The 21,153-nt window shown below is 39.7% G+C and overlaps 1 protein-coding gene and 1 long non-coding RNA gene across 10 annotated transcripts in view; one reads left to right on the top strand and one right to left on the bottom strand.

Annotated features, from left to right (window-relative positions):
- The window catches only part of ROBO1 (roundabout guidance receptor 1), a 1,179,537-nt gene that overhangs the window by 21,881 nt on the left and 1,136,503 nt on the right, over nucleotides 1-21,153 (bottom strand). For 7 of the 9 annotated variants that reach the window (XM_032352245.1, XM_032352267.1, XM_032352263.1 and 4 more), the window contains 5 exons: nucleotides 17,849-18,003; nucleotides 14,986-15,321; nucleotides 12,833-12,940; nucleotides 9,998-10,142; nucleotides 6,631-6,879 (listed from right to left, as the gene is read on the bottom strand). In XM_032352245.1, coding sequence (XP_032208136.1) covers nucleotides 6,631-6,879; nucleotides 9,998-10,142; nucleotides 12,833-12,940; nucleotides 14,986-15,321; nucleotides 17,849-18,003 — 993 coding nt within the window. The remainder of the gene's footprint in view (nucleotides 1-6,630; nucleotides 6,880-9,997; nucleotides 10,143-12,832; nucleotides 12,941-14,985; nucleotides 15,322-17,848; nucleotides 18,004-21,153) is intronic. The other 2 variants (XM_032352293.1, XM_032352296.1) reach the window with 1 other exon arrangement.
- Nucleotides 1,390-19,283, top strand: LOC116595698. The gene is made up of 3 exons (XR_004287826.1): nucleotides 1,390-1,508; nucleotides 15,657-15,828; nucleotides 18,234-19,283. It is a non-coding gene; the product is annotated as an uncharacterized LOC116595698 (long non-coding RNA).

The raw sequence follows: 21,153 nt of genomic DNA, 5'->3' as shown, positions 1-21,153 counted from the left end.
GCTGGCTTTTAACTACTATCACCCTGTGCAAATGCTGGGGAAAGAGAGAAAAATTTATTCAAACCATCTGTAAATAAGGCAAGCCCAGGGAATGTGTGATAAACATGTACAGTTTGAAATATGTAATATATTCTATTTGAAAACAAAAAGCTATTTCAAGATGCTGCACTCAAGTGGGACTTGCCACAAATGAACCTCAACCCTCTAGATTTTTCTCCCTGAGGGGTTCCAACATCTTCTGAAATAATGTACAAGTATATGACTGCAAATCACAACACTCTAGGCTCCTACAAAAATGATGTCTTCATAAACATGTTTGAGAGAAGACAGGAACAATGCCATTAATTTATGAAAGCAGATATTTATATAGTTCACCACATACCATTTACCAGACAAAAGACAAAGGGGGAAAAATGTGTACCTTGGAGATTTTTTCTGAAACTGGCATAGATTCGATACTTTGTATGGTTAACCCTTACCTGGTTCGTAAATAGACAAGATACTTAGTTTTCCCTTGCCTTTTTACGGTCTTTTCTTTCTAAATGTACCATATTCACTTTGTCTATATTAATAAAACATAAGTTAATTTCCTGTCCCATACATGAAAACTACTTTTACTTTTCAAAAAGTTTTTGCTAAATATCAACTACAGGAAGCTCCGTAGTATCAGACCCTTTTTGAAACAATATATGCAAATAAGTTTAATTATATCATTTTCGTAGTTATTGTTTGAAAAGAGACAAGACAGATTCCTATTATGCTGGTCACCTAGTTTACCCAGTTTTAGACAAAGAGAGAATATCTAGAAGCTCATTAGAATGCCAAAATTGCAATATCCATATTAAAGCAGTCTAAAATGTTTAATTAAATATTGTAGATATATAATGGTTTTAGTTCAGTAATTTCTTATTAATTTAGACCGCACTGTTTGTTTATGCCTCTAATCAATAAACATAACAGTAAAAAATGTATTCAATTAAAAAAAAATGTATTCATTCTTTAAGCATTTACTCTGTCTCTATTACCATGAAACTACTAGGTTCCAAGAACAAAAGAATCACAAGAGCTTGGGGAATGCTTTATACTCTAAGTGATAAAAGGATTTGACTTTAAGGCACACATACTCAATAAAGCTGACTATATATCAGGACACTGCAGAGTATACTTTGCAAAAAGGTCCAGGACAGTATCTTCCTTTCCAACACTCTTCTGGGATGAGAGCTTGCCACTCCCCCATCAAGCGAGGGAATTTAGTTCTACACTCAGGAATCTCAGTGGACCCAGTGACAGAATCCGGCAAAAGGGCGACTGTGTCAGTCCTGAGTAGAGCTCTTATCTAGCCCAGAAACTTCCTCTTCCTGCCTTCTTGGAAGCCTATCTCCATGTAAGAGGCGCCGCTACCCTGAGATCCCCGAGTTCTGAGAAGCTTCGGCTAGTGAAGACACCCCAGAGGATGAGACCCAACGTGGAGACAGAGAGAAGCTATGGAGTGTGGAGACATCAGAAATGTGAGTAAAGAAACTAACCTGAGAGTAAATCTTCCAGCCCCAACAGACCACATGAATCCACGTGGATTAGAGATGAGGTGCCCAGGTGAATCCTTTCTGAATTCCCAATTTGTGGAATTGTGAGTAAAAGAAAATGGTTGTTTTAGGTAACTAACTTTTTTTTTTTTTTTTTTTTTTTTTTTTTGTCAGAGAGAGAGCGAGCGAGAGCGAGCACAGGCAGACAGAGTGGAAGGCAGAGTCAGAGGGAGAAGCAGGCTCCCTGCGGAGCAAGGAGCCCGATGTGGGACTCGATTCCAGGACGCTGGGATCATGACCTGAGCCGAAGGCAGCTGCTTAACCAACTGAGCCACCCAGGCGTCCCTAGGTAACTAACTTTTAAAGGAGTTTGCTAGGCAATAGAAAGAGGAACTTGAGCACCACATTAGAAATTCAGCTAAATAAAATAGATTTGCTCCTTCCCTAAGGGGATTCCTAATTTAGTAAAGGAGACATACGGTGAATCAGGTGTGCAATGATAATGCGGTATCCCCAAGGAGAGGAGGTCGAAGGTGTTATGGGAACACATAGAACTGACTCCTTTCTCAGAACTGGGACATCAGAAAAAGATCTTATGGACAGTATCTGCCATTTTACCTTGGTTCTCAAAGACACATAAGCGTTAGTTTCAAAAAAAGAGAGGGGATAATGGTGTTCCAGGAAAACGGGATGGCACAGGGGAAAGACCTCAAGGTGGGTGACCAAGTATTCATTCCTGGAACTGGAAGAAATGTAGAGTGAAAGCACCATGAATGGAGAAGAGGTGTGTGGTGATGAATTAGGATGGGAAGGCGTGCAGGGGTCAGATCACAAAGGGCCTTGATTGCTACATTAGGGAATCTTGCCTTCATTCTAAGAGAAATGGGAAGCCATTGAGAGATTTTAAGCAACGGAGAGGCTTGATCAGTGTTGCATTTCAGGAAAATGCCTCTGCACAGGCTGCAGTTGGAAAATTAGATTGAAGAAGGGGCAAGGCTAAAGGCGACCAGACCACTTACGAACCATTACAGTAATACGGGCAAGAGAAAATGGCTGTCGGAAGTAGGAAAGTGCCTTTCTGGCTGAAGATATGTGTATTGTTCTGAGTGATATTTAAGCAGCTGAAATCTACAGAGATGAGTAGTTGGATAGAAGGGTCTGATGCTCAGAATGAAATCTGCAGAGAAACAGCCATCTATCTTTAATGAGTACGTCATTAGGGGCATGGCGGGATGATGAGAATCAGAAGCCATCTGCTGATGGGCCAGGCATCCAAATAGGTCAAGGGTTTGAGAAGAAGCTTCACTCAAAGACTTAACTAGAGATGAGAATTACAGCATTGTATATAGTATCAAAAACGTAGACTTAACGTAAATGTCCAACCTTAAGGAATTATTTAAGTAAATCACAGTATACTTCTGTTTAACATGAATATCTAAATAAAATGTTACTGACATGGAAAAATACACCATTCAGTGAAAAGATTATTATCACATATCAGCATATCACAAGTTCAAAGCGACGTGAGCACATGCAGAGATGAAAGACTGAGAAGATCTGTACTGAGGTCTCAACAGTGACTATCTCTGACTACATGGATCGTTGGGACTTTTTGTCTTTTTATTTATTTTATCCGTATTTTCAAATATTTCTACAGGGAACATGTAGAGTATACCTTCATCTTAAAAGAACAATAATTGTTGTTGTTCAGTGGACTTCATTTACGTATTAGCACCCAGTGTTATTTCCAGCAACACTCCTGGAAATAAAAGTCTTAATACCTACATGGACCGAAAATCATTATTTCAAAAAGGCTGTATATAACTCAACAGGATTTTAAGTGCAGATAACCAAAGCATTTGTGTTCATTTTCATTTTGAGTTTGAGTTCATAGAAGTATCCATCCCCCCCCAAAACAGCAAGGGTGTTTTGATTCTGTGGCATCCAATTCCTCTCATCAAATACTTACAGATGTAAGATTTGCGTCCCCTCAATGACATGAGTAAGACGTGAGCTCTGCCCTCAAAGGGCTTTTACTTTAAAGAAGGAAACAGGCATACGAAGAGCAAACACAAATGCACCATGAAAACTGATTAACGGGGTTGCAGGGCTGTGTACGGACTGTTGTGAAGAGAAAAGAAAAGCATTGGCTGAAATTTGTGAGGCAGTGGAATGGAAGTTTCACAGAGGGGATGAGTTTAACAGGGTCTGGAAGGAGAAGAAGCCCTTGGCTCTGCAATGGAAGCAGCAGCATGTGCTAACACATGGGGGCCCAGCGACGGCACTAGACATGTGCGGCAAGGCCGTGAGGGGCAAGAGCGCCCGCCATTCCTGCCACCTCCAGCTGGCCCTCCTGGGTCAGGAAGTGGCAGTGCTGACCAGCTGGTCGCCTTAAATCGCCAGCTGGTTGCCTTAAATTGGTGAATTTAAGGCAAAGTCACGGAATTTCAAACCGAGTCGTTAGAAAAGAAGGTGTGTGGAGAGACTGGGAGGGAAGAGGGAAGTAAAGCGGGAAGGACTGTGAAAGGCTTTGACATGGGGCTGAAGAGCAGGACCTGACTCTGCATGAGGGCACACGTTCCCAGGCTTGTTGTGTGTCCAGAAAGATAACATGGAGGGCGGCCAGGAAAGGGGAACTAAGAGGAATGGAGACCAGTTCAAGGATATGGCAGCATTTCCGGGGCTAAGGGATGGAGGGTCTGCCGTAGCAGCTATAGGAATGGAAACAGGAACACAAAAAAAGATATTTTGAAGTCAGAAATGAAGGGTTTATGAATAACTTAATTTGGGGAATGGTAGGAAGATAGCAGAAGAAATGAAGCAATAGGATAATTAAGCTGATTGCAAAAGGACAACTAGTTTTTTATGACTTTTGGCTATTTTTATTTTATTACATTATATTTTAAAGATCTTATTACATATATATTTTTAAGATTTTATTTATTCATTTGAGAGTAGGGGGCACGGAGACTGAGCACGAACATGGAGAGAGGCTGAGGGAGAGGGAGAAGCAGGGTCCCTGCTGAGTGGGGAGCCTGACTTGGGGCTCGATCCTAGGACCCTGAGATCATGGTCTGAGTTGAAGTCAGATGCTTAACCCACTGAGCCACTCAGGCACCTGGGCTATTTTATTTTTAATATTGTTGTTCAAATAAATAAGGATTAATGCTTTTAAACATAGTAGCCAACAAAGGGGGAAATTAAACAAGTTTGAAAGGTCAAGTGCAAAGACAAAGAAGGCTTTGGACAAGTGGAGTGTGAGATGGCCAAGGGCAAATATCACTGTAGTGCTCAGGAAAAAGGGTGGCCTGCTTAAATAAATTGGAAAGCCATCCGAATGTAAGTAATTGTCAAACCAAGCAAGGGAGTGATGGCATAAAGGTAAGGACAGCAGGAAACTCATGTTTGTTGACTATTTACCTAACTTCAGATACTTCCCATACATTATCTCATTTGATTCCCATAACATCGCCAACACTACATAAAGCGCACGTATGCTAAAGACGGAAAAGTCTTTCGATTGACCATTAGGAGGTTCTTTTCAGTGGATCAGTGGAAACAAAATGGTGGGTCAGAGTGCCGTGGGCTGAGGCATGACTGGGAATGAGTACGGCAGCGTTGATGAAACAGCCCTAAGGAGTAGGGGAGATGGAGAACACAATACCTAGAACGGGAGGCTAAGAAAGGGGAACCTTTAACAGCAGGAGACTTAATGGAGAAGAGAAAGAACAGCGGGAGGAAGAGGCCGAGACGTCAGGATAGAGAAGGGTGAACTGATTTTGATGATTTAAGGACGGGAGAAAGGATGACATGAGGAACACAGAACGAGGGGGTTGCGGGAGGATACTGCCTGCCCCTTACAACACAGCAGGGAATGGTGGGGAGATAGGTAATGGGAAAGAATGAAAGGAAAACGATGAGGTATTTCAGAAGTAAGAGCTTCTATTACCCCTTATTTGCCTCAGATAAGAGGGAAGGAGATGGTCTGCGACCTTGATGGGGAAGAGAGATAGATGCCTTATTCTCAGTCTCCAGGAAGTTTCACCGGTTAACACTATTAAAGATAAATGCATGGCAGTCCAAATTCCCCCCTGTCCCACAGAGGAAGGCCTAACTACCTCCTTCATTTCAGAGAGGATGTGATTTGAATTTGGTAAGAACGTTTTACTGATAGAATAATTAATATGCATGGCAAGTTCTATTTTTAATCCATAGAATTCAAGCAGAATACATGAGAATATGTTATTCATTCAAGAAAAACTGAAGGACGATCTTCCAAGGCAAGTAATACACTCGGTTTCAAATGATATCAGGAACACAGAAAGTTTTGTATATATATAAATTTATATGGATGAAATATAATGTGTCATGGGTAATGAAATAGTACAAACAAAACCATCAACAAAGAGAGAAGAGCTAACATGATGCAGTAATAGCTTTTATGTGGTAGAAATGACAAGTGAAGTATTTATTTGTGTCTAATAAAAACGTATTGGTCAGCAATGCTGAATTTTTGGTTACACGCATGCACACACACACACACACACACACACTCACACATTATTTAGGAAACTGGACAAAAGGGTCTCCGACCTAATATCCCAACCAAAATAAAGGTATGTGTGGTCAAAGTGAAATAAATACACCAAGCTCATTCTTTTGCAACTGTAGAACTATGAGGCAAGAAATCGTTCTGCAGACGTCATTTCAAAAGACAGGAGAAAATCTATTCTCCACAGCCCAAAACACTGACTCACCCACGCATAAGGAAAACCAAGACGCCAAAAAAGGCATCATCAAAAAAATGCTATACGAATAGCAGCCCATATATCTACTACATGATCTCCATGTGTTTACGAATGCAATTATCATAAGTGGGTGAGTATTAAAGCACATTATTTTATGGTTGCAAGTTCACTGGGATCAATTAATCTCAGGTGCTGGTCAACAATATTCCTTGATATGTTAATTACTGAGGCTTACTGCACGATGGTCCTGGAAGAAAGGCTATGTGACATGAAAATTACCTCATGTAATAGCATTCTCCAAATGCCACTGAAGAGGGGAAATGATCTGATTTGTCAGCAAGAGGCTAGGGATGGCGTACCTCCTGTCGGGCTGGTGCTGCATGTGGCCCACCTCCTCTGGGCAGTCCTGTAACATGGGCTGGAGCTCTTCTTGCGGGGAGGGCGTCAGGGTGGCAGTGGACTGATGGCTGTAAGACACGGCGGCTGGAGAAGAAGCCGCTCCCCGCACAGGGGGGGTGGGGCCTCCTTCATCTTCCTCCTCTTCTAGCTCATCCTGTTGCAAATACATCCTTGCTGGTGGCACCGGACACGGCATTTCCTGGTCGTAGCTAAAACAAATGATAAGCCCACTTAGATTTACTTCAGGTTATGCAAAGAAACTATTTGTATTGTTAGTGCAATATCAGCTTTGAATTGCTCCTTTAACCGGAATGTTCTCAGCCACGCTGAGGGAGTACGGCTAAAAAGAAAACAAAAAAACAAAAACAAACAAGAAAACACTCCACTTGGCGCCTGGGTGGCTCAGTCGGTTAAGTGTCTGCCTTAGGCTCAGGTCATGATCTCTGGGTCCTGGGATCCAGCCCCGAGTCAGGCTGCCTGCTCAGGGGGCTTCTCCCTCTGACCCTGTCCCCTGCTTGTGTTCTCTCTCTCTCAATTAAATAATCTTCAAAAGAAATAGTTCACTATCACCAAGGTTGGTGAGTGCTACATATAATATTTTTTTCTCTGAGTGATTACAATTTACATTAGCATATTACAGGCTCTGAGAAGTCACGCAATAAAGTCATCTGTTTAATGCCTTTTAACTTTGTACTTCCAAAATGTGTAGCATAGTCTAGTCCTCTGCTTCAACATGGTATCGTAAAAGACGATTCAGGGATGGTCCTACAGATGACCCAGAGATGATATGTTAACCTCTGAGAAAAATTATTCTTAAAAATCATTTCTTGAAAATCCACCTTTTCTCTGAAATTATAATAGATTTGTTATTTCTTCAGTTGAGCACACAATCAAGGAGTTGGCTTGCATTTAGGATGTTGAATAAAAAACACCATAAATAAAAGAGTCAATAAACAATAAAATGCCCTACTACTCCTCTGCTAGAGCTGTGTGGAAACTCCTGATGGGGCTGGGAAACATTCATGCCTTTCTCTTTTCTCTCACCCCGGGGGCAGATGGTTATTGATTCAAATGGCAGTAATTTACTGCATTATATAAATTGTGTTCATGTTACCCCTCTCTCTCATTCACTCTCCACCACCCGCCTTGTTCACCTGAACTCAGGAAACTCGATGCTCTTAAAACATGATTTCTTTGTGTCTTCCTTCACTTTACCCATTCCACTACTTTCCTTCGCCACTTTTTCTATGTCTCCTGTTTCAACAAAATTACAGCAATTTGTGCACTCTTCAAAACTAGAAATCTTGTGTCTTCTTGCCTTATTCCTCTCTCTTCTACCTTGAACTGTTCCCTGGTTCATCTCTGTTTCCTTTCTAAAAATCTCCAAAATCTATTACCTTTCTGAAATCTGTTGCATGGGCTTTTGTAATAACCTTTTAACTGATCTCTGTGTCTCCAGTCACTCTACCCTTCTGAATCCTCACAGTGCTTCCAAAATTATTTTATTATAATAACACATCACTCTCCGATCATTCATTTGCTGCACCGTAGTACAGGGCCCCGTAACTGATTAGAGGGAAATATACAAATACCTAAAATAAGACATTCAAGTACCTGTATAACCTGGCTTTCGCCCACCTTCCCAACTTGCTCTCCCTCCCTCCCACTGGTGCATCTTACTCCTCCAGGAGGGCACGTCTCTCTGTGGTCACAACAGCCATAAAAATCCTCCTCCTCTTGATTGAGAACCATATCATTTGTCAAAGTCAAGCACAAAAGCCAACAGATCAGGAAACCTTTATTCTTCCCACTTAGAATCAGTCTCTCCCTTCAGGGCACAGTTGCATCTCCTGTAAGGTTTTAAAAAACTATATCCACTTCTTTCATTTTAGTCCCTTTTCTGGTAGACTAAAATAGCAATAAATGTTAATAGAGCCTAGAAAATGACTTTTTTAAAAATATAGTCTTTTCTCCATTTTTGTAGATTCTATACTTACAGTCACCTACTTGCTAAAAATTATTTGTAACCCAAAGTCAATATTCACAGTGAAGCATCTGAGTCACCCCACCTTCTTGTGTCAGCTTTCACACAAGTGTCCTTCTCTCAGTCTATCTACTGACACATTGTTCTCAGATTTTTTCTTTATATTGATAACTTCCCTGTTTAAGGAGCCCCCCGAGGATAGAGCTTTAGGGTGATCTAGTGTTTCTAAGTGCAAAAAGGCTATGACTTGCCCTAGTAGAGAAAATATGTGCCTTAGAGAAGCTTTGCTCAGGAATGACCTGACCTGGCACCGCTGGCTGTGAGTTCAATGTAAATGAACCAACAATACATATTGCATAAGGTGTCTTTGAACAAAAACACACATAAAACAAGATTATGCATGGATCAGGTGACAAAAATGTGTGGCCAGAGACTTGCAGGAACCTATCCCTGTATTTTCCCTCAGAGTAATGGCTCAGTATTCGCTAATTAAATGACTGGAAAAACAAAGGTACAGAGCTTTGTTTCCCAACATACTTGGATCTATAAAACTATTTTTTGTGTGTAGAGAATGAAAGAACGTTGTCTTTATTTCTACAACAGTCACTAAAAAGACCGTATTTTCAGGTAGATTTTATTTATTTTTTATTAATTCTCTATGTCAAGTGAGTTCTCCACCATTGATCACACCGGTGAAACATCTGTTTTGTTTTATTGGTTCAGTTTTATAGAACCTGGCGTGAGAGCGAAACATACGTTCTTATTGCTCTCACATGATATGATTATCTGCACTAGTTGAATCCTTGTGAGAAACAATTCAGTGAGTTTGAAGTCCCACAGTTTTCAGCATAATGTAGTAATATCTAAGAACAAACAAAAGTTTTCAGGACACCTTAGCTGTGGTATACATTTACACATTTATTTTATGAAAATTCAAGAATGTGCAATAGAAATTTTGATATTTGAAAATCATAAAGTCACACAGATATATGATTATATATATCACGGTACATGTGATCTTGTATATATTTATACATATGATGGCACATGCAAATTACACATATATAAGATAAACATATATGTAAATTGTGTGTATGCTCCAATTCATAATTCTTTGTTCCAAAAGAAGCTTCTGAGGCATGAATTCCTTTTTTTTTTTTTTTTTCTGGCAGCACGGAGGACGATTTTCAAATCCTCCTATCATAGCGATACTGTTTTCTTCAGAGACAAATGTTTGCAGACGTTGGGAATGTTTCCCCTTGGAGATCTAGTTTAATAACTCCTTCATATTGGTTTAAAGAATCAGACGATTCCACTTACATCTGTTCTGAAATTCTTCTTACCTTTCATCTACGGAAACGCTGTACTCTTCACTGTTGCTGGGAGGCGGGGGGTGAGCCGGAGGCGGGGGAAGCAGGTCTGCCCAGTTCATGCCGCCCTGTTTCGGTACTTTCGGCGTCCGTGCCCCTTTCTTGTGCCCTTGACTCCCTTGAAAGGAAAGAAAGCCCGAGTCTTTTTATTTCTGGCCTTTCAGGTTTTTCTATTATCCACAGGTGAATTATTTCCTGTAAATATGATCGTATAATTCATATATGCAGAAGCAGATAAATACCCTTTCCTTCATTAATCTTAACAGAACTTAGTACAATAGAAGGTGCAACGTATTGCCGAGTTTAACTGCCAAATAAATAGCAAAAAAAAGCAATAAAACCGCAAATGAATTTTACAAGTCATATCATTAATAGTGATCTTCTTACACCAATTAATTGCATTATGGATTATCACCTAAAACAAATGAGCTGTAGACATATTTTCTGAAGTGCCATTCTATTATTTAATTGCTGGAACCTAAAATACAATATGATACAGATACGATCTATTAGAGTTCCACTGTTGCATTAAATCACTGAATATATATAATTTGTACTTGTCCATTGAAATGTTTTAGGCACAATGAAATTACTAGTTTTTGTCAGAAAGGCAGGTGCAGATGAAAATTATTGCTGGAAGAACTAATATAAGTAACAACAAAAGAAGCAGAGAAATGATTTTTAAAAAGGGATAGAAGTGCTTCTCGTCCCAGTTTCTACAAAATTACGGCTTAGAGTAAAATGATGTTGCTTGAACATTTTTAGTAGTTTTAAATAACCCAATTACGCAAGTGCCCCTGTGTTCTGATTTTAGAGTTGGCATATTCTTTAAACGCAGGTAAGTGCACATTTTAGAGTACTCATTTAAAAGTAAATTGGGGTCAAAAGATATTTGGGGATAAAATCATCTTTATCTTCCTCCTCTAATACGATACATTTTAGATTCTTACGGAAATTATGGATGACGATGAGCTTATTAATTATTTTTCTCATATGATCCCTTAATATTAGTGGATTTTCTTGGTCTTTTTATTTTTAACCTCTCTGGAACAGTTACAAGTTACATGGTGCATGAAACAGGTCTTGGTATATTCAATGACCCTTATTTATTTATTTATTTTTAAGTCACTTGGGACTTTTTGGCCCAGTCACTGTGTGTTAAGCCAGATGTTCTTGAACTGGTATGTTACTGCACCAATTATGGGTCAAGGGAATGGCTGTTAGTAATAAATTATGATTCTCAGGCCTCTCCCTGGATGTCTCCATTCTCTCTTCCTTTACTCAGTGGTCACGTATTGGAAAGACTAGGCAAGAATCATGGACTTAACCCTACCCAGTGCCTTCCTCTTGATTTCTTGGTATGTATCTATTCTAATAACTCCCCATCTGTCCTAAGAGCCCTAACATTACAAATCTCTCCCACTTATCACTTTCTTGCTTCCTTCTTTCCCCTAATTAACACCAGACTATACATTTTTTAAATCTTTTTACCAAATAAGAACATAATACCAAATAATAACTAGCAGCAGAACACCAAGATGTTGGTTTCTAAGCTGAGGGACGGAGAAAGTCCATTTAAAATGAACAACACAGAATCGTTTTAATCACAATAATCATAAAGTCATTATCCTCATGAAGGTATGATTTTCTAAGTGGTTAAGAATGCAAACATGAGACGGCATGAGATATCAAATATTAAAATATTTTCTATGGTTTTTCCCAAGAGTAAATCTTTTAAAAATTCCAGTTAATTCAGGGTTTCCTTATAAGATTTTGGTTGTTTAAAAAAAAAAAAATCAATATACAGTAGAATAAGAGTAGATCTCAAAAGGCAAAGAGGTATTTCTAAGCTCCTTCCATACCACTAGGAATAGTTTCAATCAGGGACAAAAAGTAGGCTGAACAATGCCAAATCAGCAATGCTGACACCAAGGGGTGATGACAAAATGCAAATGCCATATTCGTTACAGAAGAGGGGTAGAGACACTGCCTAAAAGCACCTCCCAGTAACTTCAGTCCGGGTACTGAGAGGTGATATTGTTACTCTCTCCTGCAGAAACATACTAGGGGCAAGATCGGTCCGTTCTGCTCTCGTTGTGCTGTGACGCGCCACATGTTAGTTCTAATAGCGAACCGCCTTTCATCAGGAAAACAGGACTTAAGTTCCAGCGAGGTCTCATTGGCAGTGCCTCTCAGGAGAACAGGTGGCAAACAGCTGCAACAGCAGGAAGGGAAAAGGCCTCACTGTGGCTTCGAAGGCTCTTACAGACCCAAGTTGGGAAGCTGCTTTCTGAGGTTTTAGGGCAGGAACTGAGGGAGAGTAGAAAGCTTATCAACGGAGGAAGATTCTCGTTGTCCCTAGATCTCATGTTATTGTCTCTTAGGCCTGTGATTCTGCTCAAGTGTACTCAGATTTTATGTGCCGTATGTGTTTCAAACGGTAACAAATTTAGCAGATTAAGTATATGCCCAGCATTTCCAGCTTTATTTCGGCCAAAGGCAAAAAAGAAGTTTCAACTGCCTTTAAAGTCTAGTCCGTGCTTCTGGCTTTATAAAACTTCATTAACAAGGAGGAGAACGGGATCTTTAATCATTGTTACTAAGTAGAACATAAAATGGTTTAGTGAGTAAGTGAGTGGACTGTCAAATTGCAGAGGGTAAGACCCATGCCTGGAAAAATGCACATTATATAGAGTACGTAGACATGCCATGTGTGTACATCAGTTCATTAGCATTCAATCTGTAACTGTGGGATATACCATTTTTTTAAAGGGGAGACTGATCTTCTCGTTGGTTCACCATACTTACCAGATGTACTACTGCCCCGGTCCGAGCTGTTGTAGGATCCTCCTGTATTCTGGTCGTAGGATTGGTTGTATGGGATAGTTGGAGGAATTGTGTCATTTGCTCGATAATCTAGACATTTCAGACGGAAGAAAAACAAACTTTCACTTTCTCTTGGATGCCTTAATCATATACCAATCATTTACCAGCAATTAGGCTTTTAAGTTACCACGCTGATCACTTGCTAAACGTATAGAAGTGTAAAGGAGGAAAAAGTCAAGAAAAGATAGGCATGTCTCCTTTAAGATTTATAAAATCCAGATTCTTTGCATCATCTCCTTTATATAAATCTGACTAAACATAGATATGTACAAATCATATGAACGACTATTTCGTCTCTTTAAAATATTTATAAATCAGCTAAGGCAGAAATCAGGATTACTTGTCTTCTTAACTTGAAAAATGTAACAACGAAATCATTTTAGCCGTAAGAAACCCGGAAAATATCATGTCTGCAAATCATTTTAAAAAATTAAAAATAAAAAGCCCTGAAACTTGTCAGCAAGATGATATCTAATAAAAAAACATACCCATGAGAAGAAAACAAAGGCCATGAAAAGGCTTCTGATTACTTAGGCAAAGGTAAAAATCCAAATGGTAAACTTGCCACTGGAATGTACTGGGTAATAACCCATCAGTTTAGTTGCATCCTAGGTCTTTACTACAGTTGACACACCAAGTCTGTTACAAGCAATATAAACAATACACAAGAGCTCTGAAATATTTGTTCAGGGGCCTGTCAGACCTTTCCAAAGTGCACAGTAAAGCCACACACTAAAGAGGAATGACGTAACAACAGCTGGAAAGCCCACTGCAAACTACAGGATCGCAGAAACTGTCCTCTCTTCATTGTCAGCCTTCGTCATGAGCTCGCACAAGAGTCTTAACAAATATTTACTGAACTGGGTTTTATGCCAGTCGGGTGTTTTCTCAAACTTCGAAAAAAGCTGGATGACTGTACTATTAAATTTAAATATGTGGGGTACCTGTGGGGCTCACTGGGCTCACTCTGCCTTCGGCTCAGGTCACAATCTCAGGGTCCTGGGATTGAGCCCTACATCAGGCTCTCTGCTCCGCGGGGAGCCTGCTCCCCCCCTCCCCGCCTGCCTCTCTGTCTACTTGTGATCTCTGTCAAATAAATAAATAAATAAAATCTTTAAAAAAATTTAAATATATAACACTAACTTAATCAAATGGGATGTTTGTCATCTCCAACTGTCATACACTTTATTTTTGAGGAAAATGGTCACAACTCAAGCCTAAAGAAAATAAATCTAGGCCTCTAATTATCTACAATAAGATGTGCCATTTACCTGGAAGCTTGTGCAAAATTGCCCTGAACTATTCATATTAGAGAATGCTTTTCTTTTCTTTTTTTTTTTCCCCCATATCTACAGCTTTGCAAATCATGTTATTAAAGCAGTAGCCTAAAGGACTATAAAGAAATCAAATACTTACCTAGTCCAACTCACACATACTATAACAGAGAAGCATTCCCCTCAGGCTATAAATACTATTCCACTGTTTACCACTTCACAATTTACTTTAGGTTCTGTCCTGACAGACTTCAATCAAGTCAACCAAGATGATTTAGGTTCAAAAATCATACACTGCAGCAGTCTTAGTGACCGCATGAGGTAGGAGAAATTCAACAAATTGAACCACTTCTCCAGCGCAAGCTTAATTTAATTATTTTTCCTCAGTTTGATATAAAAATGCCATTCGTTTACATGACCATGTAGAAGCAATTATCTTCCATTCTCGGGTGGAAAGAATGGGATAGTCTATTTATTTAAAATGTGAGGTATTGTGATGGTTGTACATCTGCCTTATGAATAAAAGATTGCGCTAAGCAATCCCTCACCTGCGATTAAATTTAAATTCATCTCGAAACCATTTGAAAATAGTTATATAGTATTATAAAATCAATTTTCCGAGGTTATTGTTGTGCTAATTAACTCCTTGACACTGGAAATTTCGGAAACAAAGAAATAAGGAACCGCGAGGAACAAAAGAAGGATTTCATTGGCTCGTCCCGGAGACGTGGGGACCAGGAGTGCTGCAAGGTTAGGGGCGCCGGGACAGAAAAGGCTGGGGATAAAGGCGGAGCTCTTCACCTTTGTTCAGCTTGTTTTGCTCCAGGATGTTATACTGAATCGGGGCCACTTCCTGCTTCTGCTGGGCGGGCGGTTTCCAGTGCTTCTCGCTGGAGTCCCCGCTGCCATTGTTCATGTTGTTGCTGAGGTTTGACTGGATGAGCTGGGTGGTGGCGTAAGGGGTAGGCTGCCCTGATGGATTGACAAAACGCCCATCCTTCAGATTTGGGCTATTGAAGGTTTTCATCTCATTGATTTTGTTACTAAGGTCCACATCACCATAAACAGTTGACTCAGGGAGCATCAGATTTGTTTGTTTGTTTTCCAGTTGGTTGTTATAATTGGCTATACAATCCGCTACGTGCAACGGAGAGGAAAAGGAAAAAGTCATTCTGCATGGTTATTCCTTCTAGATTTCTCTGTAAGTAGCTTCGTGAGGCACAGTAAAATTGTTACGTAAAGTAAAAAGGAGCTTAAACACGGTCAATAAAAAGGGCTCGGTACTCATGGGCCCTTTCTGAAGGAGGTAATTCGAAATTGAGGAAATGAGAGAGGACACAGAGCAATTATACAGGGACGAATTTTGAATTTGAATTTAAGACGATGTTCCTTTAACAACCCCATTAATAAAAATTTCACCTAAATAATATACACGTGAATATCTTCATGTGCCACATATGTATATTTTCTAGTCTGGAATTACTGACCTCGCGGAAGCTACTGGTTAGTCGTTGAAGCAACAGAACAAAGCATGTATGCGGATAATCCAGACCAGCCGTGGGGGAGAAATCTGTCTACCCGTCCAAGAGCTTGAGATTTTAATATTCTACAAACTAACTCTATCAAAAGATATGAGGAACAGAGGTAAAGGGCTAGTAAATAGCGTGTATGGTAATTTTACTGAATCTTCCCTTGGTCACGTAGGATAATCATTATCAGGGAAGGATAGTTCATAATCATTTTTTCATGGTTTCATAAAGACACCCCAAGAAGTATAAAATGACAATAATGATGATAAAATGAACCACAAGGAGCCTGAATAATTTAATCAAAGAAAGCCTGAAATAATATCTAATTTGTCTACTATTTCAACGTCCCTCTAATTTGCTCCTCCTCCTTGAAGTATTAGGAAATGAAATAACGGATGGACTATTTAAAATTAAATAAATAGAAATATTTAAAGCCTGCAGTTGAAAATATTAAAACAGCAGGAAGAGCTAAAATCATAATTTAAATGAAAACATTTTTAAATAAAAAAAATTTGTCAAGTTACAAAGGTTAAAAATACCATTATTTTATCCATGTAGTTCATGGTGGCACCCACATTAACAGCTCACCTTGAAGACTGGTTTTCAGCTTGATAGGCTGATGAAAAATTAACACGGCTGCTACTAAAGATGTAAATGTGAATATAATCTTAAGAGAAATATGCAACTTCTCTGTAATACGGAACTCAACTATTCCCCATTTTAACAATAAACGAGCAGGGAACACGAATATTTGACTCACCTGGACTTTAGTTATTCTGATTTCTAATTTCTAGGTAATCAGGCCATATGGTTTTGTCAATTTCATTTTTTTTCCCTAATCTTTCTAAATGAGTGGGATTCCATAGAATTTTCTGAGATAATAGACATGCTCTGTTCTGCATGGTCCGCTTTGGGAGCCACCAGACACATGTGGCTACTAGACACTTGAAACGTGGCTAGGGCAAATGAGGCGCTGAATTTTAAACTGTATTTTGTTTCATTTAACTGTAAATAGCCACCTGTAGCCAGAGGCTACCATATGAGACAACACAGCTCTACCTATTAATCTAAACGGGTATTTCCATCGTTTGTCTCTTACGGGGCTCAACACAGTCTTTTTAAAAAATTTGTAACCATGTGAGCACTTATCTGTATAACTAGAATATGGACCTCTGGAGAACAGGGACATAGCTACATGGATAGGTCATATCCATGTTCATCTCCGTATCCAGTGGAGACTCTGGGCTTGTTTAAAGGCTACACACAGACCGCACTATGATTTGTTTTTTATGGAGCATAACATCTTCACTTAAATGCTAGCTTCTATTTCCCTTTTCATCAGTTCCATGGGTTATTTTAAATCTCTACTCCTATTTTTTGATTCTTTATGATTCTTTTAATATTTCTCAATTGGGATATTGAAGGTTTTCACTTTTTTTTTTTTTTTTTTTGCAAGAAATCATAAGTAATTTTCTGTCACCCCTCTCAATATACCATACTTACATCCATATTTTAATAATACATTTTGGCATGAAATCTTAATGAAGTAATTCACTCACACATATTTCTGATCCAAAAACATATAATATAAAATAAAGGTATGCATACACACCTGCAAAAGACACATATGTGTTATGTCTTCGGGATTTACTTGTATACAATAAAAATCTGGGAATTTCAGTTTTTGTTTACAATTTTTTATTACTGTTGTAGAGTTGCTATTCTTTTGGTCACTGCTGTTAAAGACTTTGGTTCATTCTAGAGATTTATAAACTTTTTGATCTGTTCTATTCCCCAAATCCTGAAAATAATTAATTACGATATAAAGTATAAATACACACATCCTCATAAAGAGGAATGCTTTTGTGCGATTTCATTTTTCCTTGTTTACTCTGTTCTAGAGTACATACTCTCCCTTCTCCCATTGCATCCTGGGAAACTCTGGTGGAAGGTGACGTGTGGAAGTAGAGGGATGAAGAAAATAGACAATCAGGGTAACCTGCTAGGCTACAGTCAACATTTTATGAAAATGTTGGCCAAATGTTCCTTTCTGAGGTAGGGAGAGGGGAAGAAATGCACCCTCTTGTGGCCAGTCCTTGTGCTTAGGCTTAGGGCGCTGTCTGTGCGTCTCTAACCTGGGCGGCTGTAGGTGGTCAGGTTGCTATCACTGTTACCGTTGCCTGCCGTGCAGCAGTTGATGGAGCAGTCATTGTGATTGTTGCCGGTGTTGGGCCACGTGTCTGCCAACCATGGCTGCGTGGCGGGTTCGCTGATGTTCAGAAGTCCTGGCCTAAATAAAAAAATAAAAAAATAAAATATATATACACACACACACACACACACACACACACACACACACACACACTTGTTTTATAAACAGCAAATGGTATTTCCCATTCAGACTTCCAACACAGTCTTCATCTCGTTCTCCCACATGACTTGGTCAGCTGTGCTGAATGCTATTATTATTCCTTTTATTTTACCGTTGTTTTTTTTTTTTTTTTTTTTTTTACACGGTAGCTGTGAGGTAATACGATGTCTTGAGAACTTCCCTCCGTGTACCGGGCCATCATTTTGTAAACGGGCACAGTCGTACGTCAGACTTACAACACTGTACTGTTGACGAGGCTCTACTTCAGCCGCAGTAACTGAAACTCCAACATGGAATCGGAACCATGGATCCCTATATGTTGTGGTATTTGAGTTGCTGAACGAATACCATAGTGGAGACAGTTCACACTCCTTCATTTTGACTCATGAAAAAACTCATGATTCTTCTTGAATGGAACAAGCTTCTTTACTCAGACAATGGATCCTTCACAGCGAACGTATTAGCATAATTTTCTTCAAAACCATGTTTCAGAAGAAACAGTGAGTCTGGGGCCTGGAGCCTCATCAAGGTTTCTGTGCACAGCTCTGGAAGGCTGTCAGGACTTTGTGATGGTGACAGGGTAAACCGCCATAAATCCCCTCCATAAACAAAGGAAAGCTACGGACTTAAATCTGGTAGAACGAAAAATGTCCACTGCAGGAAATATTAGTGTGCCTGTCTTTTCTGGCACAACAGACATTCATGCCCTTTCCCTGTGCTTTGGGAATGAAAAGTGCACCAAGGGCTGTTAGTGGGAAAGCCTGGACCCCTAGGGCCAGAGACGAAGACTAGAGTCCCAGCCTGGCGCTCCTCATGTCCTTCTCCAACATCGACTCCATTTGATAATTTAGCAAAGAGGTGATGATGGCAAGGTGTGCTGTCGATCCGGTGAACAGACCGGTGCTCCAGATTCTGCAAAGATTTGCTTCACGTTTTCATTTTCTTTGTCGAAGTGCGATAACCATGCTGCTCGTTTCCCCGGAAGCAAGAACCTGACACTTCACCCTTTGGGGTTCCGTGACACGCAGAGAGTCAACTGAGGAAACTCACTATTGCGAATGATGGCTATTTGGAAAATCCTTCCCTCCAAAGGAAGAAAATGGATTTACAATTTTTAGGTCTGTATACATATGCAGATGTACATATGCATATACGTATCTGTAATAAAAGATGAGTATAGGGGCGCCTGGGTGGCTCAGTGGGTTAAAGCCTCTGCTTTCAGCTCAGGTCATGATCTCAGGGTCCTGGGATCAAGTCCCGCATCGGGCTCTCTGCTCTGCGGAGAGCCTATTTCTCCCTCTCTCTCTCTGCCTGCCTCTTTGCCTACTTGTGATCTCTGTCTGTCAAATAAATAAATAAAATCTTAAAAAAAAAAAAAAAGATTAAAAAAAAAAAAAAATATGTGTGGGGTGCTTGGGTGGCTCAGTGGGTTAAAGCCTCTGCCTTCAGCTCAGGTCATGATCCCAGGGTTCTGGGATCGAGCCCCACATCGGGCCCTCTGCTTGGCAGGGGGCCTGCTTCCTCCTCTCTCTCTGCCCGCCTCTCTGCCTACTTGTGATCTGTATCTGTCAAATAAATAAAAATAAATAAAATCTTAAAAATAAAAAAAGATGAGTATTTAGTTTTTGCTGACGTGTGAGGCACTGTTCTGAGTTCTTTACCTGTATCAACTCACTTAACTCTTGAACCATCCCACAAGTAGTTACCACTATTTGCAGATTTTAGGTGAGGAAACCTCAGACAAAATGTTAGCTACACAAAGGGAAGGAATGAGAGAGGCTGGGATTCAAGCCCAAATTCTCCAGCTCTGGAATCCACACTGGAATCCAGGATGCTATCAACATACATATCAGGGAGTGCTGAAATCTCCTACCGTCATTAAGCATTCATATAAAAGAAGGAGTTGGGGGAAGTGTCTGCTGTCTCAAAATTCAGAATAACGCTGTTAAAACTGAGCAAATTTGTTACTAACGTTGTTTATAAAACCATGCTTTGAAGAGCCAATTTGCCGAACCATTGAAATTGAAAACATTTAAATGCAAGCTGCATCCCAGAGTCTGGAGTCTCTGTATAGATGTTGGTTAGAGAAATTCTGCATCTAGTCATCTTTAGCTTTCCTTATTTTATTTCCTCTTGAACTTAAACCCAGTGTGATATCACTATAGAAGTTACTGAAAATAAATTTCCATATTTGACGCTGTGGAGATATGATGGGTCTAAAGGAGGGGTCAAGTGGAAATTTTTCAGTCCGACTTACATGCTTCAAAAGGAACAGACAATATTTTTATGCTACCATGATTCTCTCCAAAAGCACTTTGAAAGTGAGTGTTTTGATATCACAAGCTCAAAGGACTTTCCATAGGGGTGGGTGATTTCCAACAGGAAGTAAGATTAACAATTCACATCCTGGCTTTGGTTTAGGCTTGTATTTGGAATACTAATTATTTGGGGAAGAAGGTGAACCATACGTTATTGACCCATAATGAATCTTAAAATGTCATGTGTATATTTTATAAGTCTCTGAGGAAGTCAAGGTCATATGCAGCTACCCTGATAAAGATATTAGGGGCTTTTTTAAACTACCGATCTCATAGGCTATTTTTCTGCGTTTAAGATGATCTAGTGTGTACGAGACAGATTTAGCTGCCCAACAATAAGAAATTAAGCAGAGGTCAAACTCAGTGCTGGTTACAGTAGTCAACAGGTGTCTAAAATATATCTTTTTACCATATAATATTAGAGGCTGAATTTTCATACTGATATATCTGAGTTTTGCTTATTTCTTCTTTGTCTCTTCAAAGACAGTATTATCAGGGAAAAGAAGACAGCCGGGCTCAGAAAACCCAAACTTTTCTTCCAGTTCCTATTAAGGGGATAAATTTGTGCCACAAAGGAAAAGAGGACACTGCATTTAAATAACTATGTAGTGATTACTTCCATTTCCTCGGCTCCTCCTACGGCAGATACTCTATTCACTCACTCACTCACTCACTCAAACAAAACAAAACAAAAAACCCATCTGAAATCCTAAACCACAAAATAAAATACTAGAGGGTCCCAGGGCTGGAG

Source organism: Mustela erminea, chromosome 1 (assembly GCF_009829155.1).
Source record: "Mustela erminea isolate mMusErm1 chromosome 1, mMusErm1.Pri, whole genome shotgun sequence".
NCBI classification, from domain to species: domain Eukaryota; kingdom Metazoa; phylum Chordata; class Mammalia; order Carnivora; family Mustelidae; genus Mustela; species Mustela erminea.
This window is presented reverse-complemented; position numbering and strand designations above follow the sequence as displayed.